The sequence below is a fragment of the Impatiens glandulifera genome, chromosome 1 (assembly GCF_907164915.1).
Source record: "Impatiens glandulifera chromosome 1, dImpGla2.1, whole genome shotgun sequence".
Classification (NCBI taxonomy): Eukaryota; Viridiplantae; Streptophyta; class Magnoliopsida; order Ericales; family Balsaminaceae; genus Impatiens; species Impatiens glandulifera.
The window spans coordinates 122,334,358-122,353,197 of record NC_061862.1 but is presented as its reverse complement, the minus strand read 5'-3'; the positions used below and the strand labels follow the sequence as shown (position 1 = coordinate 122,353,197).

Here is an 18,840-nt window from a genome sequence, read left to right as displayed (position 1 = left end):
AATTATTAATATTTTATTTTATAAAAAAAGATTAATATTTTTTAAATATACAAATATTTATAATAATACAAACATATATTTTAAATATAATCATTAAATATTAATTAATATATATAAATTTTATTTACATAACTATATAAGTTAAATTATAAGAAATTATATATAAAAAATATAAACGTACAATAGTATTAAAATACATTTATATAATAACTAAATATTATTTTTATTAATTTCAATATAATTAATAATTAAAACTATCTTTAAGATAAATATTAAAATAATAATTAATTTTTTTATATAAATATAAGGGTAAAATAGTCTTTTACACTTTTTATTACTTTCTTATACCACCAAACAAACACAAAATAATAAAATATATATATAATTTATACATATTTTATATAATCTCAACCAAACACTGACAATCTATTTAATTTATAAATCTTAATATCTCTTTACAATTTATACCCTCATAACTTATATCTATATAAACACTATAAATATATTACCAACTTATTAATTTTATTAGAGAAGAGAATGCTATTTCTCACAAATTTGAGGGTGAACCCATAACCTTCATTAAGTTTATAAGAACGTTGTGAGTTATCATTTTCCTTATAATATAAGTTATAAATGAAATTAAAATTTTATAAAATTGAGTTTGTGTTCTTATATATTAGATTATTTTTTAATTTGTTCATCCGAAATCAATCCTAGAATGATATATAAAAAAAATTCTAATGAGTTAGAATCGTTACATTAATCATAAATACGAATAATCCAATTTCTATTTCAGAGTAAAAAAAATGAAATAATTATTCTCGAACTCTTCTCAAGAAATTACAATCAAATAATGATTAAATAGTTTATAAATTTGAGTTTGTTTGTTTTTTATTTCATCATGATATTTGTATACGAGACCTCTTTGTATATATAACTTTCATTAAAAATGCTAGAGGTATGTTTCGAACTTGTAACCTAACAAAATAAGAAAGGAAAGAAAACATTTTCAATATTATGGGAATCAAGGAAGGTGAACTACCAGTGAAATACCTTGGAGTACCCCTGTCATCAAAACAACTCCGATACAATCACTTTAGACAACTGGTAGAAAAGGTTAGAAATTCTGTTTTGGGTTGGGCTACGAAAAAACTGTCTTATGCAGGTAGAATATAGCTCGTTAAAAGAGTCATTTTTGGAATTATTGGCTACTGGGCACAACAGATAGTCATCCCAAAGAAAGTAATGGCTGAACTCGATAGAATCATGAGAGACTACATATGGGGAACACAAGGAAGAGGAGGAAAAAAAGTCAAATGGGAGGATGTTTGCACTCCCATAGAAGAAGGAGGACTAGGAATAAAAAGTTGTGTTGAATGGAACAAAGCCCTCACCATCAAGAGCTTATGGGAGTTGGAGCAAAAAGCGGACTCCCTATGGGTCAAATGGGTGCATACAAGATTTATGAAAGAAGAGCAGAGTATCTGGACACTAAGCATCAACGAAAGAATGACATGGTCATTGAAGAAAATCCTAAAAACAAGAAAAGATGCCTTTCAAATGGTGAAAACCACAATTGGAAATGGAAGAGGGGTACTATTCTGGCATGATCCTTGGCTAGATAATATTCCCATTATATTCAAAGAAGAAATGCAAGGAAACAGAGTTAGAAGAGAATACATCAAGTACTCATTTAGAGACGTATATGAAGGTAGATGTGATTCACTTTTGAGGCGTATTCCAGAAGGTGATAGAATCCTAAACCTAATGAGGCAGAAGCAACTCAATGAAAATAATGATGAAATAAGCTGGAAAACAGAAAGCAATGAGAAGTTTATTACAGGAAAGGCATGGGAAATTGTTAGAACAAGAGGACAGGAGGTAGATTGGCATAATGTGGTATGGTCTCCAAAGATTATTCCTCGTCACAAATTTATTCTCTGGCTGGTATACAGGAAAAGGTTGACAACAAAAGACAGAATTCGAAAATATATAAACATTCCTGATATCAACTGTGTCCTATGTTCGGGAGTTGAGGAAAGCATAAACCATTTATTTGGGGAATGCTCTTTTGTAATACAAATCTGGAGGGTGTATGCTGCAAACATGAACATCATCAACTTTCCAAGAATATGGGAAGAAATCCAAGAGTGGATGAAGAATAAAGCAAAAGGAAGATCCTTCTATGTAAGTATGTTGAAATGCTACTTTGGAGCAGTAATCTACAATATCTGGAAAGAAAGAAATTCAAGAACTCACAGTGGAAGAAGTAAAACCGCTGAAGATATTTGGAGAGATATAACTTCAGATGGAAATGCACTCATTCAATCCTGGAGAGGAATCGAAAAGAATGAAGAGAATAGAAAGCTCTGCCATATATGGGATATTTCGTTTGAGAAGGTCACAAGTAGAATAAAAGTAAAAACGCTGTAGGCGCTAATTGATTATTGTTATTGTCTGTAATTCAATTATTGTTTCATTGTCAAATCTAGAAATTGTCTAGATCTGATCTTAAACTTTTGTATTTTTTTCCCTCTTTTGGGTTTTTTTAATGAAATGGCACTAAGTTGTTTTCCCAAAAAAAAAAACTTTCATTTAAAAAATCTCAAAAAAAAAAATTCCTCGTACTTATAAAATAAAACATGTATTATTTGAAAAATAACTTCATTGTTCACATTTTTTTGAATTCGTACAAGATCCATTGTCTTATTCATAAGTGTGTTTGTAGTTATTAAATTTCAATCTTTTTTTCTGTGGATAAATGAGTTCAATCCTTAAATCTATTATATGAATTAAGTTATTACCTTAAAGTATAAATAAGTGGATAATTTTCAAAAATAAATTTGTAAAAATATAATTTTTTTTTAAATGACTAAAAGTTTAAAATAAAAGAAAATTCTTTCACGATTGAGAGTATATTATATTGTTATGCCTTTTTTTTTAGGGTAATTAAACTCGAATCAAATCTTTAAAATGCTTTTAACAAACGAAATATTTTCTTTTTAAAGAGAAAAATTAGTTGACAATTCTTAACTTTATTTGGAACAGATAACCCATCAATTTTGCATTTATACAAGAAATTAGAATGTGTTTTATTAAAATAAGAGAATGAGAATAAGAATAAGAATGTTATTGATAGAGTTGAGAATGTATATAAAAGTATGATTGATAAAATTGTAATGTTTGAATATGACTATTTTCAATGTTAATGTTTGAATTTATTTTGAGAGAAATTATTAATTGTTATTTTGTAATTGAAACTAATATTAATATTTCAATCTTATTTTTGTTTATTGTATTCTATTTAATTAAAAATATAAAATATTATTAACTTTTATATCTTCATTTTTTTTAAGTATATAAAATATTAAAATATAATTTAATTTAATAAAACAATAAATTATAAACACCTAATATCTAATCACTAATCATATTAATTACATTTTTATCAAAAATAAATAAAAATTTAATATTCAAACATTTTAAAAAAGTTCTCAACGTCAATAGAATTACAATTTTTTTTTTATCAAACATAAAAACAATATAAAAAAAAAGTATTTTAAATATTTTATAATAATAATAATGGATCAAACATTAGACTAAATATAACATCTTACATACTAACACATTATATAATTTTTTATAATAATTTTTATTAAAATATTTCATATTTAATTTTTATAAAAAATATTAAATATTTTTTTTTATTTAAAATTATTATTTTCTAATTACATTTAAAAATATATATATATATATATATTAAAATTAAAATTAATAGACAAAGTCTTTCAAATATTATATAATAATAATAAGTCAAACACGTTTAAGTTAAACGTATTTTTACTTAATAACACATATTATAACAATTTTTATTAAAATATTTCATATTTAACTTTTTTTAATATTTTTTAAATAATATTTTTTTTATATAAAACTTATTTTGTTTCTTTTATTTTTAAGTTTTTATATTTTAATTAATTTATTATAATTTAATTATTAATATATAATATTTAAAATAAATTATATAAAAATAACTATATTATTATTAAAAAATATTTTATTAAAATTGCTATTAATTATATTTTATTTAAATAATTTTTTAATATTATTTAAATAATTAAAATAATTTCATTTTATAAATAAGTTAATTTTTTTTATTATTTTAATTATAAGAAAATATATATATTATAATTATGAGAGAAAAAATAAATATTAAAAAAAATAAAATAGAAATTATGGGAGAAAAAATATACAACCAAACATTGAGATTAATTGCTTCCAATTGAGAATAGAATGAATGATTCAACTCATGAATAAAACACCTTCATTTTATTTATATTCCCATTACTTTTTACAAAAAAAACACTCGTATCAAAGATTCAGTTTTAGAAACACTCCAAAATTTCATAATTTGAGCTGCTCTCAAACACTTTGATAAGTTATAGGAGTTTGTTTGAAAATGATTTTGATTAGTTCTGAGAATTTGTTTGATTTTAAATTTATTTTTATTTAATTGTTAAAATATTTTTTATTTTCTAATATAAGAATATTATTTTAATCATAATCTAAGTATTATAATTTTATTTAATATTCAATTCAATAAAAATATCATTATATTTATAAATAATAGAATTTTACCTACCCAATTTATGAATATGAAAATAATTATTCATTATAATCAAAATCAAATTATAATCAAAATCAAGGTCAAACTAAAAATTAATAATTAATTTAGTTAATTATTAAATTCTAATTAATTAAAACAACGAAAAAAAACTTAAAATAAATATTATCCCAAATTAATAAAAAAAAAAAGAGGTGTTCAAATGAATCAAATAGATAATTTGAGATTAATGTTATACACATTTTATTTTAAATTAATTATTTATAAAATTCTAAATAAATAAATAAATAAATATATATATATATATATAAAATAAATAAATAAAATCATAGACAAAATAAATATTTATGTCTTGTTTAAATATTTTGTGTATTTTATAGGTCGAAAATAAAGTCAAAAAGAGTGAATAACAAAAATTCAAATTCAAACGAGCTTCAAGACTGAAAACGAAATGTGATTTAGTGACTTCAAAAATAGGAGAATTGGCTACAAGTTACAACATACCACACAACCATCAACCTTCTACGAATATGGACGCGTCGCTTAGTAAAATGAAAGGTAAGCGCTTCTATGAAGCACCAAATCAATTAACACGCACCTCAACGTCGTTAGCTCAAACGCGGAAGGAACGCCCAAATACCAATAGAGGAAGATGGAACGCTCCGTCTGAACACGCGTTCGCGCTTTGACTCAAAACGACGACGTTTGGACTCGAGCTTGTCTTCCGAAACTTGTGTGTCATTTAACTACCTCAATGTTAAAAATGATAAAGATGTTATATATATTAATATACTTAAATATAAATTTGTTATTTTAAAAAATATTTCTAAAATATATATTATTTAAATGATATAAATATATTAATATGTTTGTTTTAATTATATTTATATTTGTTAAATGGTTATACATATAAATTTATTATAAATTTGTTATATCTATAAATAATTTTTTATAATTGTAAGGATTATATAGTTTTTCTAATTAAAAAAAATATATAAAATATAAATTATTAAAAAAAATTGTCTTTTCAACTATAATAATAATAATTATATTATGTGATATGATTATATAAGAAGTTAAATTTATGCATTATAAATTTGTAATTTTGTTTACTAACATATAATCATTTGTAATTTTTTTATTAATTCAATCATTTTAATATTAAAATATCTTAATATTTTAATTATATATATATATATATTTAATTAAATTAAAAAAATATATAATCTTTCTAAAAATAGTGCCCATTGATAAAATAAATAAATAAAGAAATGTTTTTAGCGATAAAATGCCGCCGGACAAGTTACGGTGACCGGAGGAAAATTGGGCCGATAATTTGGCCGAGACATTCCTATATAAACCCCCTCTAGATGCCCCTCTTCCCCTCACTTTTTGTGCTCGATCCTTTTCTTTTCTCGCTAGACTCTACTTTAATCGATCTTTCTCTCTAGTGTGTAATCCTCTTTGATTAACCGCGGAAGTTTATATTGCAAAGAGGTAACCTTCTCTCTCTCTATTCTTAAACACGGGAATTCATATATTATTTTTATCTCCAGATTCGTTGCCAAAAGACTTCGACTGGTCTTGATTCCGATTATTGCACTCTCAAAAACATATTTTTATTGGAATGCCTTTGACCCTTTGAAATTCCTTATCTGTCTCAAGAGACAATTTTGTATTACCTTCGATCTACACTGGATTCAATGTTAACTCACATGACTGATGCTCTCGAATGGGATCAGGAGGACTTAGGACTCTTTCAACTGCGATAGAAAATTAAACGTTCAATGACTTGCCCGATTTATCTCAAACCCTAATGTATTACTCGATTTGATTAGGTTTGCATCTGTTTGATCTTTATTTGATTTGGGAATGAACCCCCATATGCTTTCCTTATTGATATGATTATGAATGCTGCCAATTAGGTTATCTGTTCTGCCTCTGCTGCGAATTAGGTCATCCATTATTAGGGTTTTAAATTGATTTTGTCATCTTCTATAATGAAAAATTGATAGGATCCTTATACAAAGATTTAGATGAGCAATAGCGGCATCTACAGTGATCTAAGTGAATGGTTAATTTTTCTCTATATGTTTCAGATATTTAGCTGTACAATAAAAGGAAACTAATATGTCAACCTTAGTTTTGTCTCCTGTTTCTGATGAACGAATGACCTTTAACGTACTCAATGTATGATGAAATATATTTGGCTTCAAAGAGCTAATCGCATGACACCTCTACCAGTGACATCATAGTCTATTTTAGCCTTCTTTTCCTTTTGTTATCCGGAACCACTTTTTGCCTATTTTTTTCATATATTTTATGCTTAAATGGTTCCTGGATCTATCTGCTACTGGTTCACATTATTGGATTTATGTTTGTTGTTCACTTCAAATGTCTGATGTCTTTGTTCTCAAACATCTTCAGCTTGATGGTATCTTTAAGATATTGGTTGTCCATTTAATTACATCTGTCTATCCTTGGGCATGCTACTTAATTTTCATTAATTTCAAATGCAATGATCACATTTTTTAAGAGTAAATATTTTATTTAAATTATATTTTTGTCGTCAAGTGGCAATCATTTTCTTGTTCAATTAGCCTTTTTATATTGTTGTGTCAAGTATTCGCCTCTTTGGTATAGTCTTTTGTCAGTATGAAAAAAAATCAAACTAAATCTCCATTTGGCAAAAGAAAAAGTGATCCATTTTTTTTTTTCTGACCACCATTTAGAAATTTGAAAACTTTCCAACACTTTTCACCAAAAAATTGGCAACTATCAATCACACTTTCCATACCAATTGCAAGAAAAAAAAATCAATTTGAATAGTTAACTTACATTTAATTTAAATTGTCATGCAGGTGCAATTACATCTATGCTTTTTGTATTTTATTAGCAAAGTTGGATAAGTACTGTTAACAGGATACAGGGTTCACTGTGTATGGATTTTTATTTGATATGGGGTCTAGAGAAAAACCATTATTTGATCTCAATGAACTTCCAACCGAGGAGTATGAAGAGATCGATACGTCCAACATCCAGCCCCAAAAGGATGTGTCTTCCTCAACTGCCCCAACATCTAACATTGCTGCAAATGTTCCTCACAGCTTGGTGAACAACCATGCTTTCTCTCATGCATCTACAGTTTCTGGCTTTCAGCCTTTTGTCAGACAAAGAAGTGCTCAAGAAACTTTAAGTTCAGAAGAGATCAAAACTAGGGATGTTGGCTCTGACATTCTCTTGGTATCTAAAGGAGTCACGGGTGAGGCCAATACTTGTACATCCCACCAATATAAGGATTATCCAGATATCCAGCTTGTGGAGAAGGAGGAGGGTGAATGGTCTGATGCTGAGGGGTCTGCTGATGCATATGCAAATGGCATTTTGGTTGAACAATCTGTTGCAGGTAGTGAAAAAATGACTAGGGACGAATTAATCGATAGTAAGGTTGGTTTTACTGACTATAGTGTGACCGTGGATAATATTCCAAGGAACGGTGACAAAGATGAAAGTGGAGGTCATTCATCCCTCAATTTTGATCTACACACTAATAATAACCAAAAAAACAATGTTAGTCCAAGTTCAGAAGGCGTCAAAGATGATAAGTTGATTGGAAGCCAGGAAGGATCTACTTCCTTCCCAAAACAGAGGGGACTTAAAGGAGTTGAAGCAACACATGCTCTTAGACATGCAAATAGTCTTGGTAAGCGACCTAAGGTTGATCAGCATAAGGAAGCAATGCTTGGTAAAAAGCGTAGTAGGCAGACTATGTTTCTCAATTTGGAGGATGTCAAGCAAGCTGGTACAACAAAAGCATCAACACCACGAAGGCAGAATTTTCCAGCTCCTGTTACCACTCGTATAATGAGAGAAGTTCGTATAACTCCATCTTCCGAATGCATTGAAGAAAAGCAGCAGGGTCCATCTATGATCAGGGACTCAAAACAGGTTGATTCATCATATGATGAAGGAACTTGTGAAGAATCTAATGATTCTAAAACTGAATGCAATGGTGATGTGAATTCAGGACTTTTAGGTAAGCCTCGAAGGTTGAATAGTGCCACAGATCTTGTTATTGATGTCCACCCACCTTCAACTCAAAGAAGTCCATGGAGGCAGCCTGCTGATGCAATGCAGCTGAAGAGTTCGCAATTACCTGCTAAGAAGGCTACTATTACTAGTCAAATGTCTATAGATTCTAAATTGAGCTCTAAAAAGTTTCCGTCCAAGAAGCAACTAGTGACCAACAATCAGCATCAAGATACCTCTGTGGAGCGCCTTCTTAGGGAGGTGACCAATGAAAAGATGTGGAATCACACAGGTAATGCAATGTATTATTTTTGTTTGAAATAAATAGTGATACACAATTTTGTTGTTCTTTGATATAATATAGGTAGGTATGTGCTTCATGTCTCTTTATTTGCAACATATCAGATGAGAGGTTTTATGCTTATTAGCTATGCACAGTTTCATTTCTTGATTGTTTGGCATAACACAGTTTTCTTTAATTGTTTACTTTCTCTAGCTTTCATCAATGTCATAACCATTCATGTAAGAAAGATCTTCTCTAAGATCTAGACCTTTTGATATTATTGCACTCCAATAGTAGTTTTTATGATATCTAAATAAACATCAAATGACACCCTGATAGGATAGCCATAATAAATACAACAATAGTCAAGGATCCTATATATTGGCCGTCTTCGATTGCATTATGCATTTTGTGAACAAGTTGTGGATATTTGGTGGTACAATTGTTGTTCATGGTTCTATACTAAACAAGTGCTGAGAATTCTTTTTCCTGGCCATCTTTAGCAGATTATTGGCATAAAAGTTAAGAATATGTGTCCCCTCCCCACTTTGTGCAATATAACTTACATACTTTAAAGAAAAAAAGTTGTTTTTCATTTTTTCTCGCATTTAGGCCCGCTTATGACTTATGTATCTATGCAATCCTTCAAAGCCTCCATACCATAAAAAAGACATTATTGCAAGACTACTGTACCTAGATAATAGCCCAAGTCTTTCTGTTTTATGTCTTTACAACCTTTCAGTGCATGTCTTATTATTTTAAAGGTAAGTTAACTAACAAGTCAACATGAAGTACAACTAGTAAAAGGACATTGATCTAAGTTCTTGTTGACTACTGTTATGATTTTTTAAGAGTAGCTGATGTATAACCACATAGGCTTAGTATTTAGTTGCTATTTCCTTAAATTATCTACTTTCGTTTTTTACATATTTTGTAGTAGTGAAAGTTTATTGCACACCATAGTCACTCATTATTATCTGTTACATGATTTGTGGTTTTGTAGTGCATATTTATTTGTAGGTGTAAAATTTCCTTTTTTTTTTTTTTTTTTCATTTGCAGCCAAATTTCAGATGTTATACTGTTCTGTTTTCATTATATGAGTTAAATGATTGTTGTGGTCCTTTTAAAAATGTAAGTTGTTTTGATGTTATTTCTTTTATTGAATATTTTCTTCAGAGGAGTCTGAACTTCAAAGTGTGCCTGGGCGGTTTGAATCTGTCGATGAGTATGTAAGAGTATTTGAGCCCTTGCTTTTTGAGGAATGTCGTGCACAACTATGTAGCACCTGGGAAGAGTTGACGGAAACATTTTCCAGAGACCACATAATGGTCCGGGTGAAGGGTGTTGAAAGACGAGAAAGAGGTGTTTTCCCTTATAATAACTCTGTATAGTATCTTTTAGTTACAGGATTATTTAGCTCTTCTTAGGCGGTAATTATTTCTCAAACTGCCACTTATTTTGTTCAGATAGAAGATTGTTTTACATCTTGCTTTTGTACCAGTTAAGCTTCTTAGTTTCTTTTAACATGTTGATCTGTAAATGCAACCATATATGATTCTGCTGGTTTGCTACCCCTGTGACCACTCGATTTTTATTTTATTTTTCTTCTTTTGGGTGTTAAGGTTGGTAACTGTTCAATTTGTTATTCTTATTTCATTTTCTTCTAGGATGGTATGATGTAATAGTTCTTCTGGCTAGTGAATCCAAATGGACATTCAAGGAAGGTGATGTTGCAGTTCTTTCAACTCCCAGGCCTGGAACAGGTTTGCAATGTTTCTCAAATGATTTTTATTTGTAGATTATCTGATTGTCTATGCAACAGTTGTGGAGTGGTAATAAATGGTGTTCATGTCTATTAGCTCTCAGATCCAAGAGAGATGATGATGAGTCTGAGGTGATTGGACGTGTAGCCGGTACTGTGAGACGATATATACCTGTTGACACTCGTGATCCTCCAGGGGCAATTCTCCATTTTTATGTGGGGGACTTGTATGATGCTAATAGGTTAGACATTGGTTGCTATATTATCAGCACTTCAGTATATATGTTTATTGCAGTAATATTGTTTCATAATGTGGATGATGACTTCAGTCCTCTTGTTTGGTCAATACAACATTTATTTTTCAGCAAAGTTGAGAATGATCACATTTTGAGGAAACTTCAACCAAAGGGTATCTGGTTTCTGTCTGTGCTTGGTTCTCTTGCCACCACTCAGAGGGAGTACGTGGGGTTGCATGCATTCCGCCGATTAAATTCACAGGTAAGTTCTTTTTGCGCTTTAATATGTCTTTCCTACTTGTTGAATGTGATAACAATGAATTGTTTTCTTCAGATGCAAAATGCTATTCTCCAGCCTAGTCCAGAGCTCTTCCCAAAGTATGAGGATCAGTCCCCTGCCTTGCCAGATTGCATTACTCCTAACTTTAGTGATCATCTGCATAGGACTTTCAATGGACCACAACTATCAGCTATTCAGTGGGCTGCAATGCATACAGCTGCTGGCACAAGTAGCGGTGTTACAAAGACATGGCCTTTTACTCTAGTACAAGGCCCCCCAGGAACAGGCAAGACACACACGGTCTGGGGAATGCTAAATGTTATTCATCTTGTTCAGTATCAACACTACTACACAGCATTGCTTAAGAAGCTAGCACCAGAAAGCTATAAGCAAGTCAGTGAGAGCAACAACACCACAGAGAATTTTGTCACCGGATCTATAGATGATGTCCTGCAAAGCATGGATCAGAACCTTTTTCGCACTCTCCCAAAACTTTGTCCAAAGCCAAGAATGCTCGTTTGTGCTCCTTCAAATGCAGCTACTGATGAATTGCTAGCACGTGTCCTTGATCGGGGTTTCATCGATGGCGAAATGAAAGTCTACCGGCCTGATGTGGCTCGAGTCGGTGTCGATTCTCAAACTCGCGCCGCCCAAGCGGTTTCTGTTGAGCGAAGAACAGAACAGCTGTTGGTGAAAAGTAGGGATGAGATATTTAGGTGGATACATGAGTTAAAGAGCCGTGAAGCTCAGTTGTCTCAGCAGATAGCTAGTCTTCAAAGGGACTTGAACATTGCAGCCGTTGCAGGACGTTCTCAAGGTTCTGTTGGTGTTGACCCTGACATTCTCGTGGCTCGTGACCAGAATCGAGACGCCTTGCTACAAAACCTTGCTGCAGTTGTGGAGAGTAAGGATAAAGTATTGGTGGAGATGTCTCGTCTTTTAATTCTAGAAGGGAAGTTCCGTCCTGGGTGGAATTTCAACTTGGAAGATGCTCGGGCTAATCTGGAAGCGAGTTTTGCTAATGAAGCCGAGATTGTTTTTACGACCGTCTCTAGCAGCGGTCGCAAGTTGTTCTCCCGTCTCACACATGGTTTCGACATGGTAGTGATTGATGAAGCGGCCCAAGCTAGTGAGGTAGCTATTCTTCCTCCACTTTCGTTAGGTGCAGCTAGATGTGTTCTTGTTGGAGATCCCCAACAACTTCCTGCAACAGTTATCAGCAAAGCTGCAGGTACATTGTTATATAGTAGAAGCCTTTTCGAGAGATTCCAGCAAGCAGGATGTCCTACAATGTTGTTATCTGTTCAGTATAGGATGCATCCTCAAATTCGGGATTTCCCTTCTCGCTACTTTTACCAAGGACGACTTACCGACAGTGACAGTATTTCCAATTTACCCGACGAACTGTATTATAAAGATCCATTATTGAGGCCTTACACGTTTTTTGATATTACTCATGGTCGAGAATCTCAACGAGGTGGATCTGTTTCTTATCAGAATATACATGAAGCACAGTTTTGTTTCCGTTTATATGAGCATCTTCAGAAAAGTTTGAAATCTTTGGGTATGGGAAAAGTAACTGTGGGAATAATCACGCCGTACAAGCTGCAACTTAAATGCCTACAACGGGAGTTTGAAAATGTTCTGAATTCAGATGAGGGAAAAGATATTTACATCAACACTGTAGATGCTTTTCAGGGCCAAGAGCGTGATGTGATAATAATGTCCTGTGTCCGTGCCTCAAACCACGGGGTGGGCTTTGTTGCGGATATCCGAAGGATGAATGTAGCTCTGACACGTGCAAGAAGAGCTCTTTGGGTCCGTTTTCCTGCTTTTTACATCTCAAGATATTATAATACTAATCTTTTATCTATTTTTTATGGCATATCTTTTTCATTTAGAGATTTTAACCGAGGTTATTATTGACAGGTTATGGGGAATGCGAGTGCTTTGATGAAATCAGAAGATTGGGCTGCTTTGATTAAAGATTCAAAAACAAGGAATTGTTACATGGACATGGATGCTCTCCCCAAAGAATTCATGATGCCCAAGGCACCTGCCTATGCCCCTTTGCCATCTAAAATCCCTCCTGGACACATTAGAAGCTTTAGATCAGGGGTGAGACACAGATCAATTGAGATGCTTGCAGAATCTAGGTCGGGAACCCCGTCAGAAGATGATGAGAAGTTAAACATGTCTCTCGCTTCTTCTAAGAACGGAAGTTACCGACCGTCAAAGGTGCCGAATGATAACTCATTGGATGATCTTGATCATCATCAGTCGGGTGGTGATAAATCTATGGATGTTGCTTGGAAACAAGGAATCCACCAGAAAAAACACAATTCAGCTGGGCCAATGAAGAGAGAGTTGTAGCAAATTGGTTGAGGCAATTGACTGACTGGTCTGTAAATGTGTGGTGGATAAAAGCAATGAATGAATATGATGAACTATTCAGATCGGTTTATGTCTGTCTTGGCTTGGCAAGAAAGTGTTGCTGCTGACGAGGGAGATACAACAACTGACGCTTTCTTTTGGTGTAAAGTATCCAAATGATAAATTGCTAAAATTCAAGGAGATGGTGTGTGGACTGGAATAGAACGGAGGCTGGGAGAACTCCTAACCCAAAAACTCATTGATCCTAAAGGTCTTTTATCCTGCTGATGGAATGAATGAGAAGAGCATTATAACTACATTATTGTTCCAACTGGAGAAGAACTCATTTTGACAAAGAAGGGGTTGCCTGTGTTGGTCTAGTAGTAATAGTTGAGGTAGTAGTGACCGCGGGCTTTCCTTTTCTGCTGTTGAGCACTTCAGCATCTACCAATGGATAATAGAGCTTATAGCTTATTAGATGAGATGGGATGGATGATTCCAAGGTAAAAAGGTTGATTCTGATTTTTATGATTATTAGTGCAATAACATGTATTTACTTAGTCAGTCCCTCCTCTTCCTCCTCCTAGCTTGTTATGAAATTCATCAACATAGTTATCTCACCTTGATTGATGTGCAAAAAGATTTCAGGAAATACATGTTAAAAGACATTTGATGGTGAATAAAAAGATGAAGTGTTGATCATAGCTTTTTATGGTTTGTTTGCTTTTGTGTTGAAGATATTTGTCATTTAGATTTAGACCCACATGAATATGACCCTTATCTCTGTATTCTTCGCTTCCAGTGTTTTGTTTTTCAATTTTAACGACATTAATAATGCTTTAACAAATGACAAAGCGAGCTAGTACTTACAAATATAACTAAAAAATTAAACAAACCCATAATTTTGAACATATGAAAAACATGGAACAAGAATGCTGCAGTGCAATAAATAATAAAATTTGGAAAAGAAAAGAGAAAAATCCAAGAAAATCAATCTTTGAGCGGATGCAGCTTGTTGTTGGGGGGGCCCTTAGCTTATCCATCTATAGTTCCAGTCCAAGCAAAGCAAAGCTAAAGTCAGGTCTGGTCAGGTCAGCTCAGCTCAACAGGAAAGAAGAGAAAAAGGCTAAGGAATTGGTATTTTGATTCTATCATGGCCGTTGCGCTATCTGTGACTTCGAATGCATTCTCTTGCACTGTTTCCCGCCCCAGCCAACAGGCGAGTCCAGTCGAGTTATCTAATTAATTTATTGAATTGGATATATGCATGCTCCTGCTAAAATGGGTTGAATCCATTTACTTCTTCTTCTTCTATAATCTTAATCTAATCATATTATCATTAGGCTTCTTTTCTTCTCTATCAGGACAAGATTAGTCAACAACGAATTCTCCGCCTGCTAAATAATAATACTACTATTATTAGGCCGATAAAGGCATTCAAATCAGCACCATCTCACTCTGGAGACTTCAGTTCTCCTACTTTGCAATTCTCTCCAACACGTTCATTCTCAAATGGAAGAAGAATGCTTTTGTGCAAGAATTCCATTGTTGATGATCAAGTAGGTCCCTTCATTCACCTTCTTAATTCCTTTATATTCTGCAACACCAACAAAATTCTGCACTTCAAAGAATGAATGAAAGTAAGAAAGAAAACTTGTTCCTCTTTTCTTCTTCAGATGATGCTTACCAGTAGTGTCTTCTACTTCTTGGTTACAGGACCTAGCCACTGAACCAAAAGTGACCAACAAATGCTTCTTTGACGTACAAGTTGGGGGTGAACCTCTTGATAGGATTGTTATAGGACTCTATGGGGATGTTGTTCCTAAAACTGTAGAAAACTTCCGTGTTTTATGCACAGGTATTTTACTTTTTTTTTACAATTTTAGTGAATGCTACATGCTGAAATTGATGGGATGTTCATTCATTGCGACTTGAAAGATTTCTCTTGTTTGAAGTTCTTGATTTTATCATTGTTTATTTATTATACTCTAGTAGTCTAGTTCATTACGACACAATTGAGTTTATTTTATTGATGGAAAATGACACAATTCGGATATGGTGAATAAAACTGAATGCATTTCCTGGAAAAGACAATAAGATGAATGTTGAAGTCATGAACTTATGTGTAATCTAATCTTTCCATGTCATTTATTCTTGGTAAAAAATTAAATCAAAAGCTCAATCTTTAGAGAAATATTCGAATTTGAATTTAAAATTTGAGTTATGTTCAAACTGAACTAGAACTATTGGTACAAAGTTTCTATGTGAGTTTTTTTTTTTTATCACATTAATTGTATCATCAAATCCTCTTTAAGCTAATGTGTAAAAATCATGCCTGTGGGAAACAGAAAAACACAACTTTTTAGATCTAAGATAGAGGCAAAAAATGAATAGTTAAGAAGAACCTTAAAGTTAGGAAAAAACCAACCTTGTTATCTTTTCAAAGTACATATTCTGTTGGATTAATTTTTGTTTGATCAGCTAATGTAGTTTAGCTCGTGGTTAACAAAAAACCGAATCTAAAATTTATTAAAAAAAGGAAAAAAGACAAAATTTAAGCCCTGATTTGAATACTCTATATCATCATAAAATCATTGACAACTCTGCAACTAGTGTGACACAGGTAAACATTTAATTGGAAAAACATGATTGGAATATCTTGCTGAACTTCATGTCTCAAATTGACTTCTTATTTAGTTTTCAGCCTATTTAATGCACTTCAGAGCTTGCATTTGAGAATTAAGAGCTTGAGCTGATCAGTAATTACATTTAATGAGTGAAAGAAGGATATTGTTGGTAAGGAATTGAAAATATTAAAGTGGAGCATAATAACTCTTTAAGGATGTTTTTAGAGATGAAAATTGTAATTTATCAACACTAATTTTGCTAGCCAAATCTTGGGGCAGCCATTTTTCTCTTGCATCATGATTTCTATTTTTAATAATTGTGCAGGAGAGAAAGGATATGGTTATAAAGGGTGTTCATTCCACCGTATTATCAAAGATTTCATGATCCAATCAGGAGACTTTACTGAAGGAGATGTATGATCTCTATCTTTCAATCTCTCTGTCTCACTTACACACGAGCACACCCTAAGTAAACATGATGTTATGTTTCTGTATTAGTCCATAGATATTTAACTATGACCACCATAATAAGTATCTTGAAATTAGAGGCAAGTACATATATACTTCAGATTTTAATTTGAAGTTAATCATGCTTGCAGTAGCATCTTCAAGTCCAAATTTTATTATAATCTAATGAAAGTCAGTAGAGTATCGATGTAGATGAAGACTCAAAAGAAGATATAGTAATCGGCTTACATTTTTGCTTCCTATTTGAACTGGGCAATTTTTTCCACTTATATGTATAATAAGGCAAAGAGTTGGAAGATTGATTTTTTTCAGCTTCTTGTAAGGTGTTGAGATAGAGATTGTTATATTGATGCATGAAAATGGCATGCATATTTCTAGGGTGAGATAGAGTTAGAGATTATGGGGAGCATTTGATAGATGATAGATAGATAACTTTTTTGAAATTGACAAATGCAGGGAACTGGAGGAATAAGCATATATGGTTCTCGTTTTGAGGATGAAAATTTCAAATGTACGTTTTCAGTACTTAAGATACTCTCTGTCACTGAGAATTGCCTTGCCTGAATACTGAGTGACCTGATATATATAAGTTTGATCTCATTTTTAGTGAAACATGTTGGTCCTGGTGTATTGAGCATGGCAAATGCTGGGCCTGACACCAATGGAAGCCAATTCTTCATCTGCACAGTGAAGGTAAGTAGGATTTTGAGGCATTCATTCATTAATATTGTTTATTTTTTCTTTTTGCATATTAAAAAAGCAACTCAACTGAACCAGTTACCCCCTTAATAGGAGTTGTGTTGAAATTTATTTGTGTATTTGATAATTAGAGCTGATTGTTTTGGTATAAAGGTGATTAGTTCCATAAATAAACTGTCATGTTTCAGTTTGAAGATAGTTTAGCTTTAAGCTTTGGATGTTGCTCATACTAATAATGCAAAACTAGTTCTTGGCCAAACATATCTTTTCCCATGCACACCTTGAGCAGAAATGTTTGTAACAAATGACTTTTGAGTTACATATTTAGATAACGTCTATGTTTAAACACCAACAGAAATGTTTATGATAATGATGTTAATAATAATTTCATTATTTGGTTAATGCTAGTTGGTAATTACTCACATTCTCATGTTTGTAGACTCCATGGTTGGACAACCGCCATGTTGTTTTTGGACGAGTGATTGATGGAATGGATGCGGTGAGTGTTATAGAATCACAAGAGACGTACAAGTCAGGTTATCCTCGGGTTCCTTGTGTAATAGTGAAATGTGGTGAGCTACCACCACAGGCTGAATGATCCATTGATCACAGTTCTTGCATTGCATCCCTAATAACTTTACTTTTCTGTTGTGATTATTTCTCTTCATCTATTACTATTTTTTCTAAATGGTCATCAAGGCTCGAACCTATAACTTTATGAACATGAACTTTATGTTCTACCACTGAGGTAAATGAACATTCTCACGTGTCATTATGTATTTCATTTTCATTTTTGGTCATGGAAGTTGAGCACAAAAGAAGGTACACATATTAAATTGTGTTATACAGGTCACCTCGGTTTCCATTTCCATGACAATCATCATTTTAAATACGATATTACAAAATGCTACTCCATCTATTTGATTTATTTATGTCTCTTGAATTCCAAAGAAAAAAAATAGTGAACTGCAATATTTGCTGTTAAGGTTCCTGAAAGGAAAATTATTCTACTTCACCTAATTACACTTGTGTTTGATATAAGAATTCATAATTATGTATCCTACAGAATTACATCCTTAACTCGGATCTCCTTTCACTTTCGGAGATTATGCTTTGTCTGATCCTTGGTGGGTAAGCGATCATGACAAAGAACATAAGACATAAATGAAAGAGGGTCGCCACCCCAACATTGATATTGATATTACACTAGAGATATGGGATTGGTATTTGGTTACCCTTGGGAAGCTACCTTAGTATCCATATGGGTCTGCTTGAAAATGGTAACTTCGAGTTCTTGACTATTTAATTAGATGTAATACTTGTATTTTCGTTATTTTAATTTCTATTTTTGAGGTATTTGGGCGGAAATGGAGAGGATTTGATGTACAGAATGAAAATAGGAATAAACTCTGTTTGCCTGATCTTTATTGATTCCACTTCAAGTCTTTCAAGTGATGA

The 18,840-nt window shown here is 32.1% G+C and overlaps 2 protein-coding genes across 4 annotated transcripts; both read left to right on the top strand.

The window, feature by feature from the left end:
• Window positions 1–5,962: 5,962 nt before the first annotated feature.
• Window positions 5,963–14,301, top strand: LOC124919682 (helicase sen1-like). Of its 2 annotated transcripts, none has more exons than XM_047459995.1 (8): window positions 5,963–6,121; window positions 7,486–8,945; window positions 10,114–10,299; window positions 10,605–10,700; window positions 10,797–10,941; window positions 11,065–11,197; window positions 11,270–13,033; window positions 13,145–14,301. In XM_047459995.1, exons 2-8 carry the CDS (start codon window positions 7,583–7,585, stop codon window positions 13,586–13,588), a joined length of 4,131 nt encoding a protein of 1,376 aa, XP_047315951.1. In that variant the 5' UTR covers window positions 5,963–6,121; window positions 7,486–7,582; the 3' UTR covers window positions 13,589–14,301. The 2 variants fall into 2 exon arrangements, with proteins under 2 accessions (XP_047315951.1, XP_047315952.1); XM_047459996.1 differs by lacking the exon at window positions 5,963–6,121 and adding an exon at window positions 6,445–6,462.
• A 351-nt stretch (window positions 14,302–14,652) lies between these two features.
• Window positions 14,653–18,182, top strand: LOC124919683 (peptidyl-prolyl cis-trans isomerase B-like). 2 transcript variants are annotated; one of them, XM_047459998.1, is made up of 7 exons: window positions 14,653–14,807; window positions 14,953–15,147; window positions 15,305–15,446; window positions 16,541–16,629; window positions 17,140–17,194; window positions 17,291–17,376; window positions 17,822–18,182. In XM_047459998.1, the coding sequence occupies exons 1-7, from the start codon at window positions 14,742–14,744 to the stop codon at window positions 17,978–17,980; spliced, it is 792 nt and encodes a 263-aa protein (XP_047315954.1). In that variant the 5' UTR covers window positions 14,653–14,741; the 3' UTR covers window positions 17,981–18,182. The 2 variants fall into 2 exon arrangements, with proteins under 2 accessions (XP_047315954.1, XP_047315953.1); XM_047459997.1 differs by having other exon boundaries at window positions 14,661–14,807; window positions 14,932–15,147.
• The last annotated feature ends 658 nt before the right edge of the window (window positions 18,183–18,840 follow it).